Source organism: Falco naumanni, chromosome 2 (genome assembly GCF_017639655.2).
Source record: "Falco naumanni isolate bFalNau1 chromosome 2, bFalNau1.pat, whole genome shotgun sequence".
Lineage (NCBI taxonomy): Eukaryota > Metazoa > Chordata > Aves > Falconiformes > Falconidae > Falco > Falco naumanni.
The window spans coordinates 17,483,054-17,496,663 of NC_054055.1; the positions used below are offsets into that span (position 1 = coordinate 17,483,054).

Here is a 13,610-nt window from a genome sequence, read left to right on the forward strand (position 1 = left end):
CAGGAAGCATTTCTTTACCAACAGGGTGGTCAGACACTGGAACAGGCTTCCTAGCGAGGTGGTCGATGCCCCAAGGCGACAGCACAGTCGTTTAAGAGGCGTTTGGACAATGTCCTTAATAAGGTGCTTTAACTCTCAGTCAGCCCTGAATTGCCAGGCGGTTGGACTAGATGGCTGTTGTAGGTCCCTGCTCTATTCTATCCCATGCTATGCTACTCCATGCTATCGTATCCTACGCTATCCCATCCCATCCCATCCCATCCCATCCCATCCCATCCCATCCCATCCCATCCCATCCCATCCCATCCCATCCCATCCCATCCCATCCCGCCTTGCATCTGGGACAGATCTGCAGCCAGCGAGGGGGTTTGTGCCCAGGGTGCCGTGAGCCGCCCTGACGCGGCAGCGCACCATGGGCACGGTTTGGGTGCCATGCCTGCACGCCGTGGCGGCGGGCCTGGGAAGGGGCTTACGTGTGGGCGGCCGCGGTGCTCCCCCGCCCCGGCTGGGGACACGAGTGGGGTGCGGGCTGGGCTGTGCCCCAGCTTGTGCCACCGCTCCCCTCCCTGGCCGTCCCCAGCGGGGACAGTGGCCTCGGGCACTGGGGAGAAACGGGGGCAGGGGGATGGCTCCTGGAGAGGCGGGAGAGCGGGACGCGAGGCGGGGGACGCGCAGCCGGCACCCTCTGCCCCTGCCCCGGGGGTACGGCCCTCCCGGGGGCGGCGCGGCCGTCCCGTGTCGCGGCTGCCGGTCCCTGCCGTGTGGAGCACTGGCACCGACGGGCGGTCCCGTCCCGTCCCCCGCCGCGCGCAGGGTTTCGGTCCCGCGACGCGAGGCGCGGCGTGGCTGTGCCGCGGGGACACGGCGGCGGCTTCGCGTGGGACGGGGGCTAGGGGCGGCGGCGACAAGCAGCGACGGGGCCGCGGGCGGGCGGGAGGGCTCCGCCGCCACCGCCGCCACCGCCGCCACCGGCCTCCCGCGGGCACGCGCGGCGGGCGCGGCCTCGCCCCTCACGCGGGGCGCGCCCCCCTCCCCGGCGCCGCGGGGCGGGCAGCGCGCGCCACCGCCGCCCCGGCCGCGCGTGGGGCGCGGGCGCGGCGGCGGGAGGAAGGGGCCGAGTTATGTAAAGCCCCGCGGCGCGGGGAGGAGGCAGGGGCGCTGCCGGCGGCGCTGCGGCGGCGCAGGTTGGTTCGGAGCGCGGGGGACGGCGGCCTGGCGCAGGCCCGCGGCGGAGGGAAAGCGGCTTATGCCCCCCCCCCCGCGTTGCCATGGAGACGGGCGGGCGGCGGCGGCGGCGGCGGGGCTGTCAGTGAGGGACCGCACCGGGCACCGGGGCGGCGGCGGCGGGGAGGCCGCGGCGGCGGCAGCGGCAGACATGGACTCGCACTGCGACTGTGCCGAGCCTCCGGCCGCCGAGCAGCCGTCGGGGAGGATTAACAAAACCGCCTTCAAACTGTTCAAGAGGAGGAAATCCGGGGGCACCATGCCGAGCATCTTCGGGGTGAGGAGCAAAGGCGGGGAGGGGAAGGGCGCCGGCAAGGCGGGCATGGTGCGGAGCCGCACGCACGACGGCTTGGCCGACGCCGTGCTGGAGAGCGGCAAGAAGGAGGAACCCGGCGGCGGCGGCGAGCCGCAGGGCAAGGAGGCGCAGGGCCGGCCGGCCGGCAGCCTCGGCGGCTCCGCCGGCGCCTCGGTGGCCAAGTCGCACAGCTTCTTCTCGCTGCTGCGGAAGAACGGCAGGCCGGAGAACGGCAAGGCGGAGGGCGCGGATCAGCGGGCTGGCGGCAGACAAAAGAAGGGGCTGAAGGGGATCTTCAGCAGCATGCGGTGGCATAAAAAGGACAAAAACGGCAAGGAGGAGAGAGGGGAAACCTCGGAGATCCCGTCCGGCCTCATTATGCCGGGCTCTCTGACCGCCAGCCTGGAGTGCATCAAGGAGGAGACGCCAAAACCTTTGTCTGAACCCCCCGGCGGCGCCGGAGACACCGGGCTGGAACCGCCGCGGGAGAAGCGCGGCGGCGGCGGCGGCGAGGCGCTGGGCTCGGCCGGGGAGCCCGGCGCGGGGGACGGGCAGCCGCGGGAGGGCAGCCCCCCGCCCCGGGAGGACCCCGCCGCTGCCGGGCGGCGACCCGAAGAGCTCAGCCGCGAGCGACCGGACCCGGGCGCCGGAGAGGTTGGGACTGCGAAGGATGCGGCCATAACAGGTGACATTCCAATAACGACTATCCCCCCTGTTGAACCTCACTGTGATAGCGGTCAAGAGACGGCAGCCGCCCCTGACCCTTCCTCTGTTGATCCACCCTCAGAGCAGTCCATTGATCGTATTTGTTTGATGTTTGCTGACGTGACTTCACTGAAAAGCTTTGACTCTCTTACAGGCTGCGGAGATATTATTGCGGACCATGAGGAGGATGTGGGCGGTGGAAGTGGCGGCTGCGAGAAGAGCACCCCCGGGGCCGGCAAGCTGGGTGCCTCCAAGAAGCACCCCACCATGGTGGCCTACCAGGGAGGAGGGGAGGAGATGGCCAGCCCCGACCAGGTGGATGACACCTACCTGCAGGAGTTCTGGGACATGCTGTCACAGACAGAGGAGACCCAGAGAGAAGGAGGAGGAGGAGGAGGAGGTGGAGGAGGGACAAAGAAGGCCGAGGGGCTGAAGGAGAACCGAGGTACCGAGGGGGCCCAGAACAGGGTGGCGGTGAAGCGTGGTGGCCTCCACCAGATCCCCATTCACCTCAACCACAAAGAGGAGCAGAAGGGCAGGGAGAAGGAGCAGCAGGAAGGTGTCCCGAACAGTGACGAGGGCTACTGTGATTCCACCACCCCTGGTCCTGAGGAGGATGGTTCCACAAGCATCCAGAAGGAGACCATCCCCAGGGACAGCTACAGCGGGGATGCTCTCTATGACCTCTACGCCGAGCCGGATGAGAACCCGCCAGCGGGACCTACGGATGAAGAGGTCACCTGCGTGCTGCGCTCCAAGCCCGTGTCTCCAATAACAACTGTGTGCTCCCTGAAAACACCCTCAAGCACAGTGAAGGACTCCAAGATACCTATCAGCATTAAACACCTTTCATCTTCGCATCCTGCCAGCCACGGGGCTGACGCCAGTAACAGCAATCATGTTGCACACCATCACCTGGCCAAGAGCGAGATGCACAGAACAAAAATCCCTGTCTCTAAAGTATTGGTACGCCGGGTCAGTAACAGGGGCTTAGCAGGGACAACAGTGAAAGCTGCCATGTATCAGGACAGTGCCAAAAAGTAGTTGAATAAGAGGTGGAGACAAAGACGGACAGCAAGGTCGGTGTGTGAAAGTGCACAGGAGACCACGGATAATGAATTAGTTTTGCATCACCCGAGAAAAGGCACCTAAAAGGCTTACTTCGCTGTACTCCATGGGCCTGCACTTCTGAATCCCTTCTTACTGTAGTGTATGGCTGAAAATAACGTCAACTTCTTTTTGAGCACTTTTTTTTACATTTGTATCTTTTTTCTGCAGCACTAAACACTGGGGAGGTTCATTTTTACATGCCTTTTTGGAAGCAGGACTCGGATTATGAACCTAAATGAGCATCCTTCCTCACGCAAAGCAGTGCCATGAGGTCTTCAAGGGAACAGAGTTCCAAAAGGAGCTACACAGGAGGTTCTCCAGTACACTTACCTTTTAATCGTTTCTGGAGCGTAGGTGCCTGGCTCTCCGAAAAATGATGTTTGTTCTACAAGATGTTGGAAAAAATACCAAGCAAAAAACAACCAACCTAACAGGTATTTTACCTGCTGTAGGAACGAGAGCACTGCTCAGCAGCAGACTTGATTGACTTGCATGCAGTAGCTCACTAAGGAGTTAGGTGGACTTGTCTAACAGGAAAGCATATTTTTGTTTGTCTGTCTGTCTGGTTGGTTTTGATCTGGTCTAATGGACACCTGACATAGGTTCAGATGTTTACATCAATACTTGTCTGATAACGCATACAATCAGGTTCAGGGAAACATTTTACTAAATGCCAATATATACACACTGTTCACATTTATACAATAACTTGCTCACCGTGTGTAAATATATACATATTTTAGCAGATTTACTCAATGCTACAAATTTTTTATAGAAAAAAAAATAATCACCCGTCTGTATTATCTAGAGTTTAAGCAAGAGTTAGTTTTTATAGGTAGATAATTTTGCAGTTCTAAAATGATAGAACTTTGTGTAAGTACCTTAAATTAGAGCAAAACTCTTGTTTTGTATGGGCTCATGCATCCCCAGATAAGTAAGTCTGAAGTGCTGATTTTATTCCAGTGGCGCATTCCACGGGTCAGAGCTGAGGTTCTGACAGCATTGCCACTGCAAACCTCTATTTTCAGGGGTTTAGGCAAAAGTTGCTCTGGGCTTAAACCTTGCAGAGAAGGAACCCAGGAAAGAAACTTGTTTTTTAATTATTATTTTTAAAAATATATAAAATTAGTTTTTGACTATTTAAAGAAAGTTTGGGTTCTCAGTGCTTTTATTTTCATTCTTAATAACGTCAGAATAATTTTACTTTTAAGAGAGAAAAAGAAATATGGTAAGCTAGTGGTACATAAAATGGTCTGATGAGCTTGGCTCTTATGAGAAATGTATTAATGGCCAGGATGTTTTTTAATAGTGGCTACTCTATATGGGCATTGACAACATTTCAGAGAAATTTAATAGGGTTTTAATGTGCCTGAGGACGTATTTTTATGATACACTGAAAAATCTCCAAAAATCACTGAAGTCTAAAGGTAAAGGTTATGTATTTACAGAATATTTTGATACAAGTATTTAATCATCAGACCACAGTTAGTATAAAATATATGCTCCAGTGTATCTGAAAAATAATATACATTTTAAAAATATACATGTCTATATTATGCAGAGAATCCTAAATTCACATCATTGAAGCTAATGGGTCTGATCTTACATAGCAGTTGGTTTTATTGTCTCTTAAATTGAAAGAAAAAAAAGGAAAATAAATATACAGAATATGCATTTGAGGGATATTAAGGTTATAGATAACCATAAAAAGCCATGAAATGCCGTAGTAAGAATTGTATATATGTATATGTGTGGTTCACTGGGGAAATGACCTTGTAGTCACAAGGGTAAAATTGGCATCTAGTTCTGAAATTACTGCAGGATTTAATACCAAACTGCAACGCCCCGGCAAACAGGGAGAAAGTGTTAGATTTCCTGATCAGTCCCTGTTTTCATGGTTTAAGTAAGAACCTTAATACACTTCAAAGATTATTTTATGTTTTCTTCCTAGCATATATGTGTGTGGTTTTCTATGTCCCTGCTCACACAGGCGTGTTGTACATATGCATGCGTAGTCAGAGCGCACCTCCTCCTAGGGTACGTGCACCTTGGGCGAAGGCGCCCACCCGTGCATACTCGCACTCATGTGAACACAGCCATGCATGTATGCTCCCACACACAGGGTGAGGGGATGCGCTCTAGATCTGTCTCCAGACATGCTGGCAGTGATTTCCTTTGCTTGAGAAAGGGATTTGCATTTGGCCTAACTCTGCTTGTGCATTTTAGAAAGTTAAAGCTGAAATACCCTCAAAAGGATGAATGTACAGAACATGTAATATTACCCTGGACCTCAGCCCTAAACCCAACATTCCTTTTTCTGTTCTTTTGTTTTTGTTTGACTGTGAGGGACGCATCTTTCCTTGCATGACAACTCCACATAAAAATCATAATTCCCCATTTTATTGTAAGGACAAATTTTGCAGAGATTTTCTATAGGGTACTGGAAGTTGAGAGGGAGGGAGGATGTGATGAGCTTGGGGTGGTACCGTAAAAACTGGAAGCACCGAGTACAGGTAGTAGGAGCGGTGCATCTTTAAACCACTAGAAGATAACCAGCTACCATCTCTACAAGACTTGTGTGTGGCAAATTATTCATCATAGGCATTTTGTTTGCGTCGTGGCACGTCTGTATTGAGAAACCAATAGAGTGACACTAGACTAGCTCCCTCTCACTTAATGACTAACACGAATCATAATTAAAATGCTTTGGCTTCCCTTCATTTTTCTCTCGCTCCTTTGTTTTCTGCCCCGTTTCCCCTCCATCCTCTGCATGCTGGTGGGCATCTTATTCCTCAGCGCTAACCCCTGGTGTGGAGCGGGGAGCCCTGGGCTGGCAGCCGAGCGGGGAGTGGGAGGGCAGCCGCACTCCCTGCCAAGGCCAGGTGCTCCCCAGCCGCGCTTTCTATCGCATACCCAGTGTAAGTACATTTTGCAGATCTCTTGGTGGTTCGTTTGGCTGCTTGCTATGTACATATTTTAAAGACAATCATATCCTTAAAAGGAAAATGGGAAAGTAGCTTGTAGTAGGGCGTCAGTATTTTGAATCATTGTGACATACTGACGTTGAGTCAGGGTAATGGTTGTGTGAGAGTAACAATACAATTTAATGCTCAAATTAACTCTGTATTTATAAAACTCACTTCTGTCTTTAAGCCATCTATGTTTTTTATTTTGAAAAGTAATAGAAAATTTGATATTTACTAGGGCTTTCAATTTTCATACAAATATATTTGTATAACTCCACACAATGCCTGAAAGAATCACTGGAAGGAGGTTCGAAGGCTTTCTTAAGACCTGTATTTAATTCCTGAAAGATCCCTGTGAAATACTGTGAGATGCCTAAGAACAAATAGTTAATGGCTTGCTGGATTCAAAGGCTGAGACATAAGGAGGTAATAGTCCTGAGGCATTCTGTGGTGGTTTGCATTCTTATTTGTGTTACCCTGTTCAAGCGTGTATTTTCCTTGGCTTTGGTGGGTATCAAGGTAGAAATGGTGTGCTGAGTCCCAAAGATAACATTCCCAATGCTGTTGTCATTTTGATTTTCTTAAAGAATACTTCCCTGCATTTGTTTTATTTGTTATTTTGTGGTCTGAATGCTGCTTTGTAATTATCAGCTTGTATGTCATTCATAAAGGATTTTATAGGTCAGGACTTGGCATTTAGTTATATGTACTCTTTGCACTTTCAGGTCACTACTGGTAAATTTTGTATGTTCTTAGGATTTTTCTATATATTGCTCAGTGTTTTATAGCTATCTACAGTGATTTCAGTGGTATACATTCCTGTCCTGTGTATCAGCACGGAAGATTTCCTTTCAGTAGCATGAAATGATGTTTTCGTGGACTACTTTTGTCATGGTAGCAGTTAAGTTTCCTGTACTATCTGTATGTGTGGCCTGCAACAGACATAAAGGGTCTTATTTTGCCTGTAGTGCGTATGCATTTTGCTCTTGCCAGTAATAGGACTCAAACACACGTAGTAGATTTCAGAAGAAATTCCATGACTAGACTAAGAAAAATCTATGTTCAGTCTTATTCCATCAATCACCAGCATTTTCCTCATCCACTGTGAATATCCTCACCGCCATTCACGGTAGTAGAGGACTGAATTTTAAAGATTACATGCATAGATGTACACTATAAAAATTAATTCACTGATTATTTTTTAATGCATTTTACTAAATTATTTATCTAAGCTAAGTGAATATTGCACCAAAGTCTTCGAAACGTCTGATACAGATGGCATTTTCAGTAAGATGCTGTACATGCAGATGAGCCAAATTTGCAAGCTTTGCTTAGCAAAGCAAAACGTGGTTGTTTCTTAAATTTGTAGTACTGACTGAGCTTGCAGGTCAAAAGGAGCCATTGATTCTGCGACATGGCCAGGCTCTGAGGGTTTTTTTCCCTGCTCTAATGGACTACTTTCAGAAAGGGCTTTTCAGCAAGATAATGGTATGAAAGAGACAGTTCACAGTAACAATAGACACTCACAAGGCAGATGGTTATCTAACAGCCACAATGGGGTACTCTAAGCAAGGTGGCCTGAAAATGTGTTTTGATAGTTATTGATATGAAAGGCTGAGGCTTCTGTCTTGGAAAAACAAAGTGATGCCGACTCAGAGATGCTGCAGAAGTGAGTCTTGGCAGAATTTACATGTGAGAAGCTTCTGCAGGGTTTGTTGTTGTTGTTGTTCGTTCCCCCCCCCTCCCCCCCTTTTTTTTTTTGCTTTGTTTATGTTTTCGTTGCGATGACATAACCCCACGTGTCTGAGCACGATTGCACAACAACTGACTCTTCTGAAATTCAGTGCTGAGAATACACTGTCAGTTGTCTTCGGGGGCCTGGGACCGGTTCCTGCTGGACACTCAGAAGGGATGGAGTGATGGGACTCCCTTGTTACGAGCCCACATGCTGTTTACTGTGAGCAGGAGGTGTCTGAATCTGTCTTGCTCTTTGTGTTTAGAGGACAGTGTATTTTTAATTTGACTCACAGGAATTCCTTAGCTCATCATTAGCTCACATCTTGTCATCTTCCTTGTGTGCATCTCGACTAGGAATGGTCAGCGTTGCTTGGGCATTTCCTAGGTCCATTTCACGTCCAGAGAAATGGAAGAACTTGTCACATGCAAAGGAGTAAGAGCTGTAACCACTTGAGCCATGTCCTGGGGGCCTTTTTTCCTGCAAAAGCAGCTTGCTAAAGCTCTTCTTGCCTTAGAGGGTTTCTCCATCCAAAACAGTGAGCACTATTGCCTGGGACCCCTTCTTTTTTTGGTCTCTCATTCCCTCTCAGCTGTACTGCAGTTGCTTAGGAAACTGAGATTTTTGATCTAGCCTTCCAGTACTAGAAAAGAGGAGCTGCTGCCAGTGTGTTCTTCAGAAAGTCTTTGCTCCTACTTCTTGGTCTTGAAAAAATGATTTCACCTCCAGAACAAGTGGCAAAGATACTTAAAATGGAGATATCTGCTGTGTGATCTCATACACGGGGATGAGGATGCTGAGTGCATTTTGCATAGAGTGGAGTGCATCCCTGCATTTTCCTGTTGTGGACAATTTAGCAAATCTAGCAGGGAAGCATGTCACTCTTGTAGGAGTGCCCAGAAGCTGTTTGTTATGGAGACTGTGCCCGGATTTTCTTTATCTTTGGTCAGAACTGCTTTTCTTTTTTCCGTTCTGTACATGTTTAAATAAATAGAACCAAAGTTGTAGCAGAGAAAGGAAAAGGATATGTACTTCACAGGGCAAGGAGTTTATACTGCTAGGCTGAAAGGCTTCTTTTAACTGGCTAAAAGAAGATTGCTTTGCCTACTTTAACAGCACATCCAAGCAATGCTCTGCCATAGAGGCTAATCCAGCTATGTCCACAAAGTTAGAAAACTTGGCATTTGCCAACATGACAATCTCTTTCCAAGGTTCCTCTGACTGCAGTAAGAACTGGCAAAGGTCCTTAATCTCTTAATCTTAAGGAAATAGGATGTGTTTCTTAAATTAAGTCTTCCCTTTTTTTAAAGATTAACGTTATTCAGGTGATTGTGCAGTCTTTTGTATTACTGTAGTAGTATTTTCACTGATCTGAATGCAAAACATGTCTTTCCTTTGTTTTTCCATCTTAACAAGCAGCCACTCCCGCACATAACTCCAGTGCTCAGCATGTTTAAATTACAGCTAACACAATCACTGCCTTCCTTAATTTAACTTGTGATGGCAAAACCAGGACCAGATCCTTTCCAGAGCACTAAACGCCCTGCTTATTGTGTCGTTGTTCATGTTTTTTATATGGTAACTAATGGTGCCTCCCTTTAATTATTACACAGCCACATTTTAAATCTGCTTTTAGGGAGAACGGTACATAGGGAGTGAGTGGTAAGATCTTGAACAGATTTTTATTATTTTGGATGATGTTGCATCAAAACAGTTGCTATTTCAGTATCAGGTTGTTACCATGGGCTTTTTATGCAGATGCAACTGGAAGCTTTGAACATAATGTGCTTGTAAAAGAAAATTGGCTACATCTGCTTTGAATTAAGTCTGACCTTAAAATGTAAAAGCTACACATCTGGTGATGTTTCTTGGTTAATGGCAGTGAAGGGGAAACTGTGCCCCAACTCACCTGTACCCTGCAGACTGGGGGAGCAAGACATTGTCACTGGGAGAATTTGCTGCCTGACCCTGCCGTGTCGTCACAGCAGAGGGGTGCAGGGTGTCGCCATGTGGCGGTGGCTGCCAGATTGGACAGCAGCAGGAAAAGCCAGGATGGTGGTGCTGTGCTGGTGTGGCAAGGCTGATAGGGTACCTGGGAGATAGGATGAAAGCAAAGGCTGGACCTCTGGTCCTTGTGGAAAAAGAGACTTAAACACACCTGTGACATTTGGCTCCTTTTTTTCATGCATTGATGCTGGGATTGCTGTCTAACTAAGTTAGGAGCCAGACTGTGTGAGTCTGGGTGTGCTGAAGCCGGTGCTCCTGCCAATGAACTACAGTGTGACTGCTCTCTTCAACACCTGAGCAGTGCTCAGTGCCTTTGTTTGTGAAGTAGTTTTAGCACAGAGACTTCCACAAATCCCTTGTAGCCCAGCACTGACCCATGGCATCTCACCGCTCTTCCATCCTCATTTTGCCAGAGGGATGTGAAGTTCCAAGCCCTTGGCAGGGTGGTGAGTGCTGGCTGCACCTTCGCAGCCCAAGGGCAGGTGGGGAGGGGTTGTAAGACAGGCTGTGCAGCAGCAGCACCAAGTCCCAGGTAGAGTGCAAGTAACTTTCTGCAGCACATGACTTGATAGAAGCAAGAGGGAGCAGGACTAAAGCTGTTGCCTTTGTATAAAGTAGAAGTAAATCCTTTGCCATGGGAGAGATTGCAACAGCTGGAGGAGATCTCAGTCCACCAGTATTTCCTCTGAAATCAGTGGATCTGTTCATGGTGTTGGTTGTTATTGAGTGAAGATCCCCTGATTTGGCCCCATCTGAGTTTTCCTTGCTATGTTTGTCAGCAGAGTCTGTCTCAGAAAAGCTCTAGGTGGGTTGTGGCCCTGTTGAAATTGGGGATGAGTATGAATGTGGTTGGTGGAAAATTCAGATTCAGTAAGTCCAGAAAACACAGGATGGCTTCAGTTTTTTATCGCAGCACAACTCTGCTTGAATATCATGGTGTGCCTGAGGAAAAGGTAGCAGGGACTGCTCCACGCTGCATCTGACAAACCGATGCTCTCGGGGTTTCCTACGTGCTGAAAGGGACATACGTGTCCTGTTAGAAGACACTTAACCTGTTTCTATAAGACATGTTATAGCTGACAGATCACAGTTAATTACAATTTTCCCTCATATTTTTTGTGTCAGCCCCCTCCAGTAATGTAGTATACGACCTATTCAAGATAGTGAGCGAGTAAAGCCAGAACTCCCTGTTCTTATTTAAATGGTTTGCTAATAATCTGGCCAGTCTGTGTGCACCAACTTCTTCTTAGTGAAAATTCACTCCAGGGAGTGTTTTTATAACAGACTGTTAGACACACTCTGCTCCTTTCCACCTCTACAAACTTCGATGAGTATGTGTCTCCTCAAATCGCTGTATTCTTAGCGTATTTACAACCTAACTGATAGCAATAGATGTCTTTCTTCCCTGGCAGTTCACAAGGATATACTAATCAGTGTTTATTATGTTTTTAATTCTGTAAATATTTATTTTGGTACTCTGTGTATTTATTGGCACTGATTCTGGTGTTTGCTTATGTGTCATTGTAAATGTTGATGGTTTCAATAGTCTTGCTTCTAATGAATGTAAGGAACTCAGACTAACTGCACTTTTCTTCCATTCAAAAATCTTACAGTGAAAAATATTCCCACTGTCATATTATGTGTTATAATGAATACAGTTAATAAAATCAGTTGTCACTTTTCATTGACGAATGTGAAGGTTACTTTTTGATGTTCGAGCCAGAGATAGAGCCAATCTATTCAGTGCACTGGAAGATACTAGGCTTTTGAAAGCAAGACATTAGGGAATTATGTCCCCAAAATAGCATGAAAGAGAATACTTGGGCATGCGTGCACTTTCATTTTTATGTAAAAATGCCTTTAGCAGTTTTACTAATAACATCATAGGATAACTAGACTAAATTCATTACTTATGGGAGGGCTTTTGTAAATGAGAGAGTTTTGGGCTTCTGGTCTTCTGTTTCGTCAGTATGTTTTTTTGGGGGAGGGTTATTTGGTTTTTTGTTGTTGCTTATTTTGCGGGTTTTACCTTTTAAACCACTTAGACTGTGGAAATAGACTGAGTTGCATTCTGGTTTTCAAATCAGCTTTGCTTCCTGGTTCTCCTGGTCAGGAACCCAGCCGGGAAGCTGGTTTGCTTGGCACAAGCTGACTTTGGAGTCACAGTTTTGGTGTGACAGCTAGAAAATGCAGTCTGCTGTAAGCTACATTGCCTCCCTTAAAACTGGGACTTGACTACTATGAAGTGACATTTATTAGAACCTCTGTTTTGCAACTTTCTCTAAATTTCTTGCATTTAGAAGATGCATAAATAATTTACATCAGTCTGGCTTTAATCCTTAACTGTATTTACTTCACCTTAGCTGAGCAGTAGTGCCTTGCTATGGGTTCTCCCATGTTATTACTTGTCCATGGAAGATACTGAATCAGCCAGAACAAGAACTGGAATAAAATCTGGTCAAAAGTTTTAACAGCAAAGAAAAAGGTATGAAAAGCTCATTATGCAAGTAAGGAGCAGGACACTGTGACACAGTATAAATTGAACCTATGTTCACAGAAGCATAAATCCTCTTTCCAATAGCTGGAATGAGGCTGAAGAAATGTTTTCCCAGTGATTTAATGCACAAGCAATTTTACACTCAGGCCTTCTCAGCCTATGTCCCCTATTTCACGTTCATGTCTTTTATCCTATGCATCTGGAAGCAGAAGCGTTGCAGTTTAAATTATTCCCTGCTGCAGAAGATTGCTTAGTGAGTACCTTGCTTGTATCTGTGTATAGCTACTGGGATCTTTTGGGGCAAAAGGGTTGCAATGAAATACAGGGCAAAAGTGCAGAAACCTCATGAATCTTGGTAACTGTAGATCTGTGTGGTGCAGCTGTTAACACCTCCCACACAACCAGACCGCAGTAGCCTGGCAGGTCCACTGCGACAGAAAAAATTGAAACCAGGAAGACCCCTCCTGAACCCAGGACACTTGGCCCAAATATTTTTTTTTTTTTTTAAACCAAGATGAAGAGGCTGAGTTTCTAATATTGAGCTATAAGTCCCTTCCCAATTAAAACGAAGATCGGTCATTCCTGACAATACATCTTTATGATTTTCATGGCCACCTTACTGGAAAAATGTTTGCAATGGGAGTGATGACCTGGAAATCTCCCTGTGACCAATTCGTTGAAGATGAATGCTGCATCCAATTTGCAAATCTATCAAGCAAGAAAGAGAAGAGAACATTCTTGACTTCTAATAATTGGTAAGGAGTATTGGCAAGACTAATGGACCAGTCAGCTGACTGCGAGTACTAGTCTCATTTTAAATCCTTTCCCTTGAATCATGGTATTTTTCACTTTCAAAGTGATTGTACAGGAGTGAGTTTCTAGGAGCTCACATTGAGCAGATGCCTGCTCCTACCTACCACGTTGCACATCTGCTTCCGATTAAAACCATTTCACAGTGCCCTGAGGGGGATGGGAAGGAGGCTCAAAGGTTCTGCAAGGGGTTATTTCAGCAGCCATGGATGCTGCTGTGGCAGCTGAGGACTAAGAACCTGCTTCATCTCTAATGACACA

General features: G+C 47.3%; 1 protein-coding gene across 1 annotated transcript; it reads left to right on the plus strand.

Moving 5' to 3' along the window:
• Positions 1–1,084: 1,084 nt before the first annotated feature.
• On the plus strand, positions 1,085–11,730 carry AMER2 (APC membrane recruitment protein 2). Its single transcript, XM_040584340.1, has 2 exons — positions 1,085–2,204; positions 2,379–11,730. Exons 1-2 carry the CDS (start codon positions 1,247–1,249, stop codon positions 3,266–3,268), a joined length of 1,848 nt encoding a protein of 615 aa, XP_040440274.1. The 5' UTR covers positions 1,085–1,246; the 3' UTR covers positions 3,269–11,730.
• The last annotated feature ends 1,880 nt before the right edge of the window (positions 11,731–13,610 follow it).